The following is a 17,459-nucleotide window of genomic DNA, read 5'->3' as shown; positions in this document are numbered from 1 at the left end:
TTTTTTCCTCCCAAAAGCTTTGGCAAAATAACCTCCACCTTACTCTCAATGAACAAGGGTGGCGTGAGGTTTGTGAATATTCTCTAAAGAGTTTCTCAGTCCCACGGGCGCTCCAAAGTCCTTCCGTTTCTTCTTGGGAGCAGTTCCTTATGTCAGAGGCCTTCGGTCCATGAGGCAGCCGCTGCTCCATTTCGTATTTACACTCAGCAGAGTCTGAGGGATTATGAAGAGGATGATGAGGGCTGGAAGACGATAGCGTATGTAGGCGCGGGGGTTACGGGCTGTATTTTGAGAGCTGGTTCCTGGTCTTCCAAATGAGGAGTCATACGAAGGGGGTCATGACTGTGGAGGAGTGTCTCAGTCCCTGGATGGCGGCATATGGCCCCTGCTGGAAGTAGTGGTGGTAGCGGGGGATGTGGAAAGAGGGGAAGGTGGGACCGCTGCTGTGCATACTACTGGCCAGGGCAGAGGGAGTGAGGGGCATGCCCAGCCGGCTATATGTGGGCAGGGAGCTCTGGATGCTATGTGGCAGTGGGCTGGCCAGAGAAGCTGTGCTTGTCCCAATAGCAGAAAGTGACTGCGGGTGCTGGAAGCCAGAGAAGCTGGAGGTGGTGGTCACCCAGGAGCTCAGTGGTAGATTGTCGGAGGCTGTGAAGGCAGACCCTGAAGGAGGCGAGGAATAAATATGGACAAAAGCAGGGTGGGGCAGGAAGGAGGAGAGCAAGGGATGGTGGATAAAAGGAAATATGAGGAATCTCTTTCCATGTGTTGGCCATTGTGCGTACAGGTAGTCCTCAGCTTACGATGGAGTTCTGCACTGATGGCCAGGCTGGAAGCTGACTTGATCGTTAGTTGAAACGGGTTATTGAACCATGCTGTTGTATTACTGTATTATTGTAACCATGATGATATAAACTATTAACACACTTGAATGCTACATTGGATAATAGGGTTTTGTTATTTTTTTTCCAATTATTTCACATATTCATGTTAAAAAATTCTTTTTCTTTTTGGATAAAAGCGTCCGCTTAATGAATAAATATAAAAAAATACTAATACAGAATCATATCAATACAGTATGGTATTATAATTATATTTTCATGCTGCACCATTATTTACGCTTTCATTACAGAATTTGTTCTTTTTCTGAAAAGAAAAAAGACTGTTATGACACAGCACATGGAAGAGTCGTCTTTTGACATTACGACCAAACATTGGAATGAGAAAATAATGTATTAAGGTTAATGGGACAGCGGCTTTAAGTCTTGGTATTGGCATGTGTCATAAGTAGAGGACTACCTGTATTTCAAAGTTTCAGAAGAAGTTTCCTCAAGGCCACATCAGTAAGAGTACATCTTATTTTGGGTACGTTTAATACAGGTAACTTCTGAGTTTTTCACAAAAGGTTCTCTAAAGCTAGAACACTGACATCTCATATGCTCCTGTTCCATCATCTGTTATTGACACCGTAACAGCTCAGCTTACCCCTTGTGTGAACCGAGTGTCCATCATCCCCAAGGGTTTCTTCATCTGCAGTGTACGTCCGTATCGGTGACCTCGCATACGAGTGCTTGTGTATCAAGCTCTCAACACTTTCCCTACAGCAAACCATATAGAAAATTCAAATGCAACTGCACATGATCACAACAGTACGTAAGAAAAACAGCTTTTCAGCCAGAAGCATTTCGAGATGTAGTTTAGAACTGGCTGGTTATGATGCTCAGTGATGCAATAAAATAAATAAAATGATTGAATTGCAGTTATCAGGCTCAACAGTAATGCACGTGATCTTATTACGAGGAATTTGTGTAAAAAAATTCAGCGGAACACCGCAGAACCATGACAAGTTCCACAATGGTGGCAAGAAATTACTAAACAAGCTTCTAACATCTCCGTGGAATGATCGCTGTATATTTTTAGGACCCCTGGATCCCACTGGGAGTGTGTGTTCGCTGATCCGATTTTGGAACAGGCCAGCAGCATTGATTTTCCACCTCATTAGCCACGTTGAATATTCATTAGGGACATAAAATTTGGATTGATCTTTGGGTCATCATGGCATGTCAGTGCTTACAGCCCATTCTTCTGTGGGAGGTATTTCCACGTCGGTGGGAAAAGTAGGGAGGCGTTCAAACCCGTTTTCCCACAGGTGTCTGACCCTGGTGGCTGTGCCCTCGAATGGTTGTCGCAGCAGAGCAGCCCTGTTTTCCTTCACATAACCGCATTAGCCACGCCTAGGTCATCTCCCCACAGATGCCCCACTTGTAAATTTCCCGAGACGAGGCCCGAGTGGTCTGAATTATCAAAGCCATACATTCACGTTAGCTCACCAATTAAGTTAGGAAAGTGCAATATCTGTCAGCATGCAATATGAATATGTGTGTTTTATCTCTGATCTGTTCCTTGAAAGGGACTCCCTACACAGCAGACAGAAACTGTTTTCAATCAGTTACTCAAACCAATTTAATTACATAATGTTTTAGCGAAGTAACCGACTCCAGCCTAATGCAATTTCTGCCGGTCTATAAAGATCAACTGATCAGATCTAATTTGCAAACCCTTAAGAGAAGACTTTTGTCTGAATTTCTATGGCAGTTTTGATTTTCATGCTTGTGTGAAAGCGGTGGCATGGTTTAATCAGACATGATTAAGGAACAGTGTAAAACTTGGTTTTGACAGGAAGTTGGGATTAGTTTTAAGGTGTTAAATCCTCTGCCTGCATCTCCTATCTGTTTTTGTGTTTACGTAAACTGTAGATCGGAGGAGATCCGCAAGAACCATCCGGATAAAAACTGTTCTAAATGTCACGAATAGTCAGTGTTACTCTGGTAATAGAAAGTGTCCCTGAGATAATGGAACCTATATGGACCGTTAGCAATGGAACGAAATTTGTGCTTTATGCGGCTTTCACAGTTTATAAGGGAGAAACTACAAAAACTGCAATATCATACTAGAAATGAAACAAAGAATTAAATATGTGCTCACCACGAATGTGCAGGGAAAACGCTGAGGAAGGAATGTAGCCAAAACGCATTAGTGTTGGATTCTTACCGTTGTGTTTTCAATAAATAAACAGTTACTTCTGTGAGTGCTGGCCTTGAAATACTTATTATTATTATTATTATTGACAGTATCTTAATAAACATGCCACAGTTATTTTGAGAAAAATAGTTCAGAATCAATGAGCAAATTTATTTAATAATTTCAACCATAGCTTCTGCTTGTGAATAAACATTTATCAGCCCCTTCTCACCCAATATGCAGAGGAATAATAAAAGGAAAAAAAAAAAAAAACATGCAAATACAAGTACCTTTCTATGTCTGTAAGCCTTGATGAGTCTCTGAAACCTTTAGCAAAGGGGTTGCTGTCTATTTTCAGTTTGGTGATCTGCAAAGCAGTTGGTGGGACAGCAAATTAGGAACCTCAATGTGTTTTTAATATTTTTTTTTTTTAAACGTGCCATGAACACAGTATGTGCACTGCCATCTCTGTCCCTTCTATCAGCGTTACTACAGCGTGACCGCTAAAGTTATCCTATGAGTCTTTGGGAAAAATGCACAAAATTGTACACCGAACATGCAACTATTGAATTTTTAATTGCAATCAATTTTTACAAGCAATTTTCAAATGCAGTCTGAAATTTTAGGGTGCAGGTTTCAAAAACATCTTGCATCACGATGTGTACATTCTCCAAGTACTTAATCTTACCTCATTCTGGAAATACTTATTGTATCGCTGTGTACAGACTCACCAGCTGATTCTGATAAGCAGTGACCGCGGTAAAGGTGGTCTCAGTGAAGACAAAGGTGCGGAATTCCTCAGATTTCAGGTTGAGCAGTGAAGCTGTGTGGTCCTTTTTCTTGATGATGTGAACACGGGGCTGGTACTTGTGCATGGAGTTGAGGATGATCTGGAAGGAGAACAGGATGAGTGAGCCACAGTTTTTCTTTTTTTTTTTTTCCTTTTGCCATTTCTTTTAAAGTTTCGAAATGAAGTCGCTTTACAGTGCGACTTTTCATTATACGAATGTTATTGCAGCGAACACCAAAAAATGCAGCATATCCTGGATAGCTATTGACCTGTCTGCTCAGACTCCAATTCTGGTGCATTGTTTTTTTTTTTTTTTAGTCTTATTTGTATAACATGCAGTTTTCCTCCATTTAATTGTTTTTTTTTTTTTTTTGCCTTGTTTGGTAAATTCTGTGTATTAATCAATGTTGCCTGCATTGACAAAACCATCATTTTATGTACAACGGAAATTTAGAAAATGATTACCAACCCTTTTTAACAAAAATACATTCTGAGCAAATTTTTTTTTTTTCGTTTTTTCCCCAAATCTTGAAAATTCATACAGAGTATTATTACTTTAATGCTTCAATTTACCAAACTCAAGCATCGCCTCTGTTTATTATTAAAAAGCAGTATATTCTGGTATGCAAATACAAGACAGTGCACCATAGGAAGCCTGTATATTTTGGTTCCCTACACAGGTATCTAGGCAACATCGACACATCTGTACCAGCACATCTGGTTCTTAAATGTGAGTACTGGCATTTCTGAACGAGCAGTATGATGTCACACTTCAATCTGAAAGTCTTTCTAAAGACTTTCGATGCAATTTGATGTAGAGTTCATACATGTGAACTAAACAATGATGACCAAATGAGCAGCATTGATGAACAAGTATTCAAAATCAATATGTTTGTATCATCCATCCATCCATCCATCCATCCATCCAGTTCTTGGTCAAAACCCCTTATATATATAAAATTGTTCCATATATATTAAAAATGTATATATATGCATTCCCAGGTGGAATAAATATTCTCCACTGTATCACCTGATTCTTTCCATTATTTTATAATTCTTTATCAGATTACTTATTACCAAACTGCGTACCACTCATACGACCAAAAATAAGCCATCTACTTCCGTCATACGGATAAATTATTATGCATCGAATCATGGGATCCACAACAAAAGGACTGTGCGCACCTAAAAAGGTGTATTATTACATTTAACTGAGGCTTTTCTCCAAAGTGACTTACAATGTAAAGTTACAATTATTTACCCATTCGGGGTAATTTTACTGGAGCAACAGGGTAAGTGCTTTGCACCAGGGTGCTACAGCCGGAGGGGGGGATCTAACCTGCAACCTTTTTGGGGGCTAAAGGCAGTAACTCTAACCACTATGCTACCAGCTAATAATAATAATAATAATAATAACAATAATAATAATAAGAGTAGTTAAATTTCAGACGACGAATTTTCGAACGGAACAATTAGACCGAACCCCACGCAGACCTAGTTCTCCATCGTCTAAAATGTACGTAAACGTTTGCGCTGCCACGTGCGCATTTTCGTCACTCTTTCGTCCAATAGCGTCTCAAAGTGGGCGCCTCAAAATCCTCACACTTGAGCAGGTGCGACTCCTCCAGCCCTGGACTCTCAGCGCCGAGATGGAAAACACTGCATTCAACCGCCAAAACAAACAATCGCTGACTAACACCACTAGCCATATATACATAATTTTATTTAATGATACAAAAAAAACATACCGAAGCAAGGGAGACTCGCATGTTCGTTCCTTCCAGATAAAGAAAAGTCGAACATCACATCAGTATTTAAATATTTTTATCTCCGTCTGTAACATACACTAATATGAATTTCTTGAGTAAAGATTTTCCTAAATCACATACCTCTTGGAGTCAAGAATGCGACAATGTAAACAACCTGAAGATTAATAAAAAAGAAGAGTGCGATGAATGACCCAGTTACATATTAAAAATATTTAAATAGTTGTCCTTTAAAACGCTGGAAATGTTTGTGTTCGCCGTGTGCAATCTGAGTAGGAAACTTTGCAGTGTCCCTTTTTTTAAAAAAAAAAAAAAAAAAAAAATCTCCTGCAGAGGAACCAGTTAATACTTTGGCCACAGTAAGAGGTTGATATACTAGTGTGTGTGTGTGTGTGTGTATGTGTGTGTGTGTGTGTGTGTGTAACTCCTGAGATATCCTGATGGCAGTTTGTCCGATCGCGTATAAATGCAAGAAGAAAAAAAATGAGGATCGTACATGTCCGTGTTGGTCGAGCTCGTTGTTGGTCAGCTTCACTTTCTCGAAGGAGACCATTTGCTTCAGCAGCTGCTCGCCGGTGAACGGGGAGTCTGGGTGCACGTACAACCTGCACAAGCGAAGGTCCCGCATCAATTTTACACACATTTACCCTCATCAGGACTAAAATTGTAGTCTGAATATTGTAGACTTATACTGAGATTCTAGTTTCTGTGGCTAGATTCCAAATGAGACAAATTCGGGCTAAATTCTCCTATTAACCAAGTCACGCTCTTTTCCCAATTTTAACAATTGACTTTTATTACATACACACTTGGATCTTCAGACTGAAGAAAATTCTGGAAATATGACTGCTGATAAATGGAGACATAAAGTCCAGAAACCTTAAGGGCGCTGGACCCTCCCGCTCATATCAGTGTTACATACAACTGCTATTCTGGTTCTCATTTCCATTACGTGGGAAACACGTGTCTTTTAACTGCTCTCCCTTCAGCACTTATCAAAGAGCCGATTCCAGCGGCTCCGCCCATTAAAAACTGGTGATAACAAAGCAGACTGTTTCATCTGCAGTTTATTGAACAATAAAATATTAATAAGAAAAATATTAATAATATTAGTATTACAGGCGGACTGTTTCTGTAGTTTATTGAACAATAAAATATTATTAATAAAAATATAATATTAGTATTACAGACAAACACTGTTTTATCTGTAGTGTAATGAACAATAAAATACAATTTTAATAAGAAAAATATTAGTAATATTAGTATTACAGGCAGACTGATTCATCTGTAGTGTAATGAACAATAAAATAAAATATTAATAAGAAAAATATTAATAGTATTAGTATTACAGGCAAAGACTGTTTCATCTGTAATTTACTGAAGAATAAAATAAAATCAGCGGATTATTTAAATGCTGACCTCGATTTCATTTTCCTCATTTAGTCAGGTATGACGACGAAATCGTAGGAACAAAACACGATGCAAGGGGAAAATCAACCGGAAGTGCAGAAAAAAAATGCACGCACCGTGCGGGCAGCGGGGGGTCCGCCTTTCCTGCCACGAGCCACGAGGACCTATGGTAGGCATAGCGGTAGCGCTTGTTGTCCACAGGGACAATGTCCATCAGTACGATGTACTTGGCGTCTGGGTCGACGCCGGAGAAGGACACGCGAATAGTTGGGAACATTCTTCTGTTAGGACAAAAAGTAAAAGGGGAGAAACAGGTACATGAGAAAAAATGGCGAAGAAAAGTTATCAAAAGGGCTGAAAGTGGTACAAATTCAATTTTATGCTCGTCTCCACATCGGCTTTTTTTTCCTCAAAAATATATTAGTTCTACATTTGGGAGAAATGCATTTCTTTGTATTAATACTTTAACATAATTAAATGTTAAACATTACAATTTCAAATTTTTATTCTAATTAATATCCGCATTTTTTAATTTATTTAATTGACGTCTTCCTCTAATGTAACTTGAAATGCTTCATGACGTTTATAGTGATTAAATAATTTATACAGCCGAGTATTGATACTGCAGCGATTCAGGGTAAATGCTGCATTCACAGGTGCTACAACTAGAACGGGATTCGAACTAGCAACCACCGGGTAATCCTATACCCTCTGCTGCACTAAGGGAGTGAATTAAGCGTTATGTTTAACTAATTTCAATAAACACATTTGAATTCAATCATCTGAATTACTCAACAGCTCAGTATATCTTTAAACACTGACTAACTCCGCGTAATTTGACTTTTTCTCATTTCCAATAAAACAAAAAAGCTGCGTCACATCAGAGGATTTAGGCGTTTGTTATATTCCGCCATTTAAATCACAGCATCACAGAACATGACTAATAACTGGAACAATAGAAATTAAACCCTATCAGTTGGGTTCGGTAAGTAGTAATAGTAATAGTATAATGGCATCTTTGGGCAACTAATTATTTACTTTCTTCTGCAGAAACCTTCTGATTTATATTATTAGTACTGCCCAAAGGTTCCCACCCCGGTCCTCCAGGACTCTTGGTTTTACTGGAGCCCATAATTAACTTTATACATCGGCATAGCTAAGGGCGGCTGTGGGGGCGTGTTCCCCCACTATTGCACCATCCCATTTTCTATGTGCAGTATTGAGTATACACAGTATTTGTGTTTTCCTGCATCGTTAATATTTTTCATCCTTCTAGTACCTCACAAGTTACTACGCACTGAAATAACCGTTTCTTGGCCGAATACAATATTATTTATTCTTATATTGCGCTCCGCCCTGAAGACAGAGGCCATTCGTAGTTTTACAGGTAACGCAAATGACAACGCACCACATACACTACATACTATTATTATAATACATTGATTGAATTCAATTAATTATTAAGCAAATTAGTTAATTAATTGGTCGACTCAAGACAAAAGTATTAGCGGACGTTATTATAAACCGAATTGTGCCAGGACGTTGTTGTCTAGTTGATCTTTCCCGAAACGGAATAAATTAGTATTTTATTAGTACTGAAGCTCAGTTGTATAAACTGAACACTGAACTAAATTTTAACAGCTGAAATTCCAGGAACAATTGTGTATGTAATCGCTGAAACGGTTTAATATTCCAAATAAACCCTTTATCACTTGTAACAGAAAAAAAAAATAGCACATTTGCTGCTGTTTTCATTATTAGATGTCATTCGAATAGAACAAATTCAATTTTATAACGAAAAATTCTCGTGAGTTTAAATCGGTGATATTATTCAATTCTTGCGAACAGTTCAGTCAATGGCGCAAAGAAACGGGGCTGCAACAAACACCAGCATCTTCAGGCTCAGGAAAGGACCAGAGAGGAGAAATATAATTTAGCCTAACAAGAAACATTAGATATTTATTAGAAAAATCTCGAAAACCAGCGTATCAATAATTTATAATTAGTTTTCAACGAGTCGGAGATGTCAAAATAGCTGCAATTTAATTCGCATTAAAGACAGTGACTCCTTCATGTATAATCATAACTCAGAATAATGTGACAAACGCTGGTAAAGTGTAAAAGGTCGTGTATAAATTTAGAGTTGAAAAGGAAACCTCTTTTTTACAGAGTTCTGCTGTGAAATGTGTGCGATTCAATCAATGTTTCATTTTCTCTGTGATACAGTAAAGCACATAACCTACCTTCCCGATTTCGTGATGATCATTTCGGTGCCGAGGTCGTGGAACTTGTCCCACAGCTCCTTGGTCTCCAGGCTGCAGGAGATCTTGGCCATCTCCTCGCTGGGCGCGCTCGGCGTCGTGGGAATGAGCGGCTCCGTGCACATGGCGGGCGCGCTCCCGCCGAACTCCCCGTGAGCTTCCAAGGCGGACAGCTCCCCCAGGTTCTGGCTACAGGAGGACTTCTCCACGAATTGTTCTGGAAAGAAAAACACAAAGCATTCCTTTTCATTTGCTCTTTTCCATTGTAGAGTGCTCGGAAAGCAAGGGAACGTTTTTTTTTTAATTCAGTTTTATTTTGCTAATTTTTATTAAATAGATTCATTTTTTTGGGCTGAATACGGTAAATATAAAGCACCGGTTTACAATGTAATTTTTTTATGTGTTATTATTTTTACTGTGCTGACTAATCCCGCATCAAAGCCAAATGTACTGTTACCACCAATACGCAATGAAAACTTGCTACTATTAATAAATACCTGTAATAAATGTGTACAAAGCACGTGGAAATGTAGGTTTTACTGAACAGATATGCTGTGAGTTATATGTCGGTATCATTCATACTTACTGCCAATAGAAGTGCATTTATACTACATCATTTCGGTCATAAACGTTAAAACTTTGTGTCTTTAACGTCACGTGAGTCTGTGATATTAACAAAATGTTGCCATCATTGTAAAGGTTACATTACACTCGATTTCAAAAGTGCTGCGGTTCTAATTATAGTGAGATCACTACATATAACCTTCACATTTCCACGTGGTAAAATATGCACTTTTATTTTTTCTTATGGGCTCGAGAACCCTCAGCGCCCAGCACATGAGTCTCGTGCAGAGTCAGACATTATGATTCATGACGGAAATATTAAGCACACAAGGAATAAAACATAGACAGTGTTATAAATAAGGATGAGGATCAGGGCCCCACACCGTCCAAGGACTTTGCGCACGAATCTTTGAATATGTTGCTTATTTTCCAAGATTCTTCCATCAATCATTTTTCAGAATCGAGATTTTGTTCTTTAATCACAAAAATAATTACAATTTCCCTTTTCTCTCTGCGAATGCGCTCGCGCTTCCCCTCTTCACAGCACCGTTTTCAAAAAAAAAAACAAAAATGTGAAATTGCGTATAATCTACTCAGAATATTTATAAGTATAAGCACATCCGTTCCCATCTGATGCATTACATTAAAACTTTAATGCGGCAATGACACAATTTTATATGACTTTTTTTCTTGCATTGTTTAAATTTTTATGCTAAAACACGAGATATACGGGGTTGGAGGCAAAGTACTTTTTCATAAATAAGTCTAACAACAAAATAATTAATTAGAAAGTAGTTTATGGACCATTTCTATGCTGAAGAATATTATAGACGGAAAAATCCTCACCCAGAGGCTTGATGGTGTTTTCCTCCGTGCTCTTGTCCTTCGCTTTGCCATTTGACATGAGGGCCGCGATGGAAAACGCGTTCGCCCGGGTCGAGAGCTGCGGTTTCGGGGAGGACGTGTACTCCATGGTGGGAGGAGGATTCGATCAGCTGGAAAGCCAAACCAAACTCTCGAACCGCGTCGTTTCTCAACCTTTTCATCAAACGCGCAAGAAGGCGGTGGTGGAGAAAAACCAGCTCCAGAGATTCTTATTTTTTTTTTATTTTTTTTTTTTTCTTTTTCTTACTTAGTCTTACTGGAGCGAACCCGAAATGAAACGAGAACTGTTCACGCGGTTCTTGGAAACACAGAGAAGAATACCGCACCCCACGGCGAATGCATCGTTTCGCAACGTTTTATTTTTCCGCCGCTGCCGCCGCTGCTGCTGCCGCCGCGGACGCCGCTTTAGCACAGAAGTTGTCGGGACACGCGCGCCCTCCTTAATTTGGGCTCGCGCCGGAGCGCTATCGCGCGCAGCCAATCGACGCGCTGCCTCCGACGTCACGGTTATTCCGCACTGTGAACAACGTTGCGGACCCTCAGTTTATTTACAAAGGACTTTTATTACAAGTTCAGTAGGCAAATTCTGAGGGAGTTTCAGACTGCGCCCATATTAGTCGGAAGGTCAACCATGATTTTTTTTCCCCCCGCTAGAAAAGTCCCGGCTTAATAAAGTAATATGTTAACCACTCATTATTGAACGGACAAACGCCGGTAAGCAGTGGTCAAAGCCGTCACCTTGTCACCAGAACGTTCCCGGTTCGACACCCGATCCTGCTGCAGCACCCTTGCCCTTGAGCAAGGTATTTACCTTGAATTACTGCAATAACACTATGGTAAATCACTGTAAGCTTCATTGGACAAAGGCAAGAGCTATTTAAAGGTAATGATAATAACGAGAAACTGAATTTGTCGACATAATCCACGCCCTAAAGAACACAATAAAACACAACAGCTATTTACAGTTAAATAACAAATACCACAAGGTATTACAATATCTTTTTTCTTTTTTTAGTTATACAGTTCGTGCTGAAAAAAGAGTATCCCCAACCACATTTTTGTCTTTTTAGTGACGTCACGAGAATTTCCAGGGGATTTTATTTATTTCTCTCCAACGCCGTAGCCTGCATAAAGTAATCAAAATGTTTAATAACTTGAAATCCTAGGTGTGCTTACACACAGTGTCCAAGCCAACGTCAAACCCCCAATGTTTGCAGATACTATAGCTATCTAATCCACTACTTAAAATACTCTATACTCCTACTTTAAAATCCTGTATATTATATATAAAATGAGCAGTTCACTTATTACTCATTTCTTTGTTAATTATCATTTAATTTGAAAATACAGCAACATGTGATATTTTTGAAAGAGGGATTTCAAACACCCACAAAGCACCTTTTATTACCACAAATGTCCCTACCAAGAAAAAAAGGGTTTCTTTTAATTCAGTTCAATGCTGTACATGTTCCCCATAGAGGCTACAGTTTTTGAATATGATCGGATCCCATCCTGACACTTGAACTTAATGCCCAGCCCTGTTCCATATATATTCAGAAGAGCTGACTGCGCGGTTTCTGGGGCAACGAATCACATCTCATTCTCAATGTCACTCATATCATCTGGGGCATAAACAGTATCCGGAGAGTCACAGCTTTTTAAACCTATTAGGTGACTCAGAAAATGCAAATCCTCGGGCGTAGATATAAAAGGGACCTGAGCTGAAAAATGAGATTAGCTTTCATTTGCCAGTGGATAATGTGTTAAAAGCTTTCCCAGTTAGTGTAACTCCTTACTGAAAATTATTCACACGTTGGGGGCCACTGCGTTCAAGGATGAACCCGATTCTTAAAGGTACAGTAACGCTTAAAACCAAACACACCACGGAGGCCATTGACACTACAGTACTAGATATAAATCATATTGTTCCCAGGACTACCAGTATGTATTCAGTCAGAGCTATGTTGCTCATAAAGGACCGTATGAACAACATATTTTCCCTCTCTTACGTAACGATTGCGTATTCGATTCTCGAGACTCGGGTTAGCTGCGCGCGCAGCCCTTGTTTCAAAACGGTATAATGAATCTCCGAAGAAGTATATTGAATTGGTGTTTACGTATATTAATTAGAAAGCGAAAACTACCGGGATAACAGTCAAAGTTTATTTGCCTAAAATTGTAAACGGAGTGTAATTCTTTATTACAGATTTAAACTGAATCATAAAGATATTCCAAAACATAATTTCAATAAATTGATTGTTGAAGTGGTTTCTAATCTGAAAAAAAAAAAAAAGTTTTTGAAGTAACTTGTCATTGTGTTTTTTTTTCTTTTTTTAAAATATTATAGACGCGTGCTTTAAATACTTGTAGTTGACCTGCAGGGTCAATATATTCAGTTATGGTGCAGAATTTGCCAGTTTTCATTTGGTACATTGTAAAATTTTCAGTAGTTATTAATAGGTTACATTTAGTTTTTTTTTTTTTTTTTTTAAGAAATTAAATTTTTCTGAGCTGGTCTCCTGTTATGGGAAGCAGCTTCTACCGAAATTATGGTGTGAGATTTATTGACCACTTTCTGTGTGCGTTTGCAGTGCGGTCTCTTCTTTGCCTCTGCATTTTTACCTTTTTTTTTTTTTTTTTTACTTTTAATCGACGTTACCGGAAACGTGAAGTAATTTCTGGGATTTATCTGAACATGAAAACGTACATTATTGTTTTTAGTATTGCTATTGGTTTGTTATTATTGCAATACATCTCATATATTATAATTATATAAGGTTACACATTCCGTGTTTTGATCATGTCAAAGCTGGGATAAGTTCATGTCTCTCACTACCTTGACCATCAGCAATAAATAGAAAATTTCCCTATTTAAAATCCCCTAAATGAGCAACTTTAAGAAAATATGCCGGCATATCTGGGGCAGAAAATGAAGCGCTTTACACTAAAATGATATTTTTGACAGTGGCGAATTGTCAGTTGGTGGAGAGACCAAAAAAAATTGTGTTTATTTATGTACAATATACCCGAAAGCTTGGGTCCTCAGCCCTCTTTCACGCCTATTATTTAGGGAAATACAGTTACCGTTTGGAATGAAAAGATTATGGAATGATAATCCATTATATATACATCCTGTATTTTAAACCTCCCTTAATATGTACAAATTTCAGTGGTTGTGTTTGGTCTCTAAATCAAACATTTCCTCAGTATGTTTGTTACATTATTCCCCTTCCTTCACGTATTAAGCCTGGTTTATACATGTCTTGGCACTAGGTGTCGTAGTGGTTAGAGCTGCTGCAGGTTTGTGAGCCACCTGCCCTGAACTGCTGCTTTGGAAATAGAAAAGTCAATATAGTGTATTTGATAACTTAGTGGTTAGTCCTTCTGTATTTGTACCCAAAGGTCGCAGGTTCGAAAGTCACCTACGGTTGTCGTACCCTTGAGCAAGATCCTTACCCACAGTTACTACAGGTATATAGATGGGTAAGTAGCTTTAGGCAAGTTAAGAATGTACGTCTCTTTGGAGGAAAGTGTCAGCTAAATTGGTAAATGTCTGTGATCCATATACAGTTTTGTCACCCACCTGTAGCCCTATCCCTGTTAGGATCTGAGATCTGCAGAAACACATACTGTAAATTAAATAAATTACCTGTCTGATGCATACATGGCCAATATGGTAAAATACATTCATAAAGTCAATGTTTTTTCAAGGAGTGATTGAGAATCACTTTTCCCATAACTACTTGATGTTCCTTTTTTAGGTACTTCTTGTGGGCTTTACTCATTTCCTTATCCATATCTGGGAACCATAATGAAAACTTCATGAAATAAAATGACAATGTCAGAGACACGCCATGTCAACCAGAAAAACATAGAAAATTACATACGACCCAGAATCTAGAAACATAGAATCTTACATTCAGTTCTAAATGATTCTAATATTTTTAATTGATTGACTTCTTAATTTTATGAGGCAGATGAAGCCATCTGGATATATATAACTCAGTGCTGGGAAGGTCTACTAACCCTATGAGAACGAGACTGCATTGTTCCAGCCATTCCAAAATAATCCAGTATAAATTATGACCCAGCAGCGCTTCTATCATGATATCGTAAGTTTAGACAGTTTGGGCATCTATTTGTTTATACAATGTAGGTTTACATTTTTTGGGGGGGTTTGTTGAAAAGAGAGACAGAGAAGGGAGGCGGGTTGACGGAAAGACAACACATATTTCTCAGTTCTTTGCCTTCAAAATGGCACTGCTATAGTTTTTTTTTTGGGGCGGGGCAGTGCTTCACTTTTAAACTTACAGTATTTTCACATTTGTATGTTGTGGAAAATATTTTTTAAATTATATTCTGGGATTTTTACATGAACAGCAGACATAAAAAGGTATCAGACATTAACAATAAACAAACAACTGATTATAGAAATACATAAAAATAAAATAGGTGTCAGAAATGGGCCTTAATCATTTTGACAGAGAACAAATGAATGAATGAATGAATGAATGAATGAACAAATAAATGAGAACATTATTGACTCTGGATTGATTAAGGACAGTAGGAGGTCATGGCAGCACAACTACAACAACATAGTGAGAGAAAAAAGCACAGAAATGAAGACCAAAACTAAGCAAAAAGTAAAATTACAGCAGATGTAAATAAATAAGCACATTTATCTAAGCGTACTACAGAAAAAGGAATAAAAGTAGTACAGAAAGCTCTGCACAATTAACCCCAAATTGTATGGACTCATTATGGAGCCTAACACCCATTGCCAGGAAGGACCTCAAGTAGTTCCTTGGAACAGTATAACTGGACAAGTCTGTTGTTGAAAGTGCTCCTCTGTTCAGCCAGAGTGGTCTGCAGAGGGTAAGTCATTGTCCATGATGGTTTGAACAATTTCCTTTAGAGAGTCCAACCCAACTCCCCAGACAGAACTAGCCTTCGTGATTATTCAGTATGTTAATGCCACCTCTATAGAAATGCCATTTCCCCATCTTACCACTGCATGGAAGACTACAGCTGCTACAGTAGACTAGTAGAACATCTCCAGCAGACACCTGCAGAAGATCCAGAAGACCTGAAACTCCTCAGAAAGTGAAGACAATTCTGATTTTTCTTGTACAGAACCTCAGCGTTGTAGGTCCACTTCCTTCCTTATGTACTTGTACATCTCCACCACCTCCACTTCCACTCAATCAGTGGTCACTGGACACAAAGCACTCACTGGCCATCTCAAGTTCACTACCAACTCTTGGGTCTTCCAAAAGCTAAGCTACAACTAGTTCAGTTCATATTCCTCAGCAAAGTCATTCACCAGGCCTCTTTATTCATGCTACTGTCCATTGATGATATACCAAACAAATGTTGCATCTTCTAAGAACTGCAGAAGACACCATTCAGTATTGTACCTGTAATCTGAGACGTACAGGGTAAACAAGAAAGGACCTAGGGTGGTCCCTTGAGTGACCCCAGTGCTCCTCAGAGCCATGTCTGACACATAGCCCTTCAGTTAGTTCATAATCTCGCACACAATGGATATATCTACCTGCATTAACTGAAGTTTCTCCCGCAGCAGCCCAAGCTCTGGAGAAATCAAAGAGTGTGATACCCTACTTCTACCTGCTTTGCCCAAATGGGAGTAGGCTCTTTTTGTTAGAAAAATAACAGCATGGTGATCTTGGTAGATGAACTGGAATGGGTCCATTATGGTTCGAATCAGTGGTTTGAGGTGTACCAAAAGCAACCTTCCTAGGGTGTTCATAATATGTAAAGACAGAGAATGGAACCAGTATTCGTTTAAGACTGATGGTCGCCCTTTGAATATGCAGATGTCACAGTGATCTTGTGACAATGGTTGGGTTCATTGGAGAAAAGGACACTGACTTCTGGATTTAATAGTTTATATTTTGGAACTCTTAATCGGCGAAACAGTCCAGGTCTGTGGCTTTTCTCTGTCTTTTGCTCCAGAGCAAGTCCTTTCTCACTGTCAAGTAGGGGCTTAAATAGGGGAGTCATGGCAACTAGCTGTTTGGCAATGCTAACTTAGATGTAAGTGTTAGGCTGGTATGGTTACCATCATGTGTAACCAAGTGTTGGTGTGTGTGAAGCGCTCTGTGTACTGCGTATGTGTGCATATGCTACATAATTCTCCACAAGAAATAACTGTATCCATCAGTAATGAAACAGCTGTTGCATTTGTGACACATCATGTCACTTGTCCACTGCTGACCTCGCCTGGTGCGACCCCTTTTGTGTCTTAGCATACTCCAAAAAGTAATTCTTTCATTTACATATACCTTTACTCATTTAGCAGATGCATTAGGAGAAAGAGAGACATAGTTTCAGGCATGTGTTTCTTTCCACTATATGCACTGATGTTCATCACAGGAGTAGTTGCATAAAACTCAGAACAGACAAATCCTGATCACCTTCGTAGATTTTTTTTTGACATACACAAACAAACCTGTCTTTCGTAACAGGATAGTAATGTTTGTTTAAACCAGCAGTGCACTGTAAGTGCCCAACTTATGAACTTTCAACTTATGAAATTTCAGATGTAAACAACCCTTGCATTCTGTATAGAATGAACAGACTCGGCCATATATTCAGTTTCCTCTACCAAGAGACAGTTGCAAGTTCAACTGCCTCGCTAAAGATAGCGTCTATCAGCAGTTCCATTCATCTCAGCACTCCCAGCCTAATCACTGCCGTTGTTGTTTATTATGTTCGTATCACTGCCACATGTTTCTGTCA

The 17,459-nt window shown here is 38.9% G+C and overlaps 1 protein-coding gene across 1 annotated transcript; it reads right to left on the bottom strand.

Annotated features, from left to right (window-relative positions):
* Nucleotides 1-227: 227 nt before the first annotated feature.
* On the bottom strand, nucleotides 228-10,976 carry tbx20 (T-box transcription factor 20). Its single transcript, XM_018734735.2, has 8 exons — nucleotides 10,659-10,976; nucleotides 9,231-9,465; nucleotides 7,104-7,268; nucleotides 6,074-6,182; nucleotides 3,753-3,911; nucleotides 3,312-3,388; nucleotides 1,486-1,598; nucleotides 228-663 (listed from the first exon to the last, which is right to left on the bottom strand). The coding sequence occupies exons 1-8, from the start codon at nucleotides 10,783-10,785 to the stop codon at nucleotides 323-325; spliced, it is 1,326 nt and encodes a 441-aa protein (XP_018590251.1). The 5' UTR covers nucleotides 10,786-10,976; the 3' UTR covers nucleotides 228-322.
* Nucleotides 10,977-17,459: the final 6,483 nt, after the last annotated feature.

The sequence above is a fragment of the Scleropages formosus genome, chromosome 3 (genome assembly GCF_900964775.1).
Source record: "Scleropages formosus chromosome 3, fSclFor1.1, whole genome shotgun sequence".
Classification (NCBI taxonomy): domain Eukaryota; kingdom Metazoa; phylum Chordata; class Actinopteri; order Osteoglossiformes; family Osteoglossidae; genus Scleropages; species Scleropages formosus.
Note: the sequence above shows the minus strand (reverse complement) of the source record. Positions and strands in the feature narration are given on the sequence as shown.

Excerpts from the sequence above, each read along its gene's own strand:
- tbx20 (XM_018734735.2), bottom strand. The coding sequence starts at position 10,785 with ATGGAGTACACGTCCTCCCCGAAACCGCAGCTCTCGACCCGGGCGAAC. Across the intron at positions 6,183-7,103 it reads GACCCCCCGCTGCCCGCACG|GTTGTACGTGCACCCAGACT; the intron begins GTGCGTGCATTT and ends TCGCTTGTGCAG. Across the intron at positions 3,912-6,073 it reads AGCTCGACCAACACGGACAT|ATCATCCTCAACTCCATGCA; the intron begins GTACGATCCTCA and ends TTCTCCTTCCAG.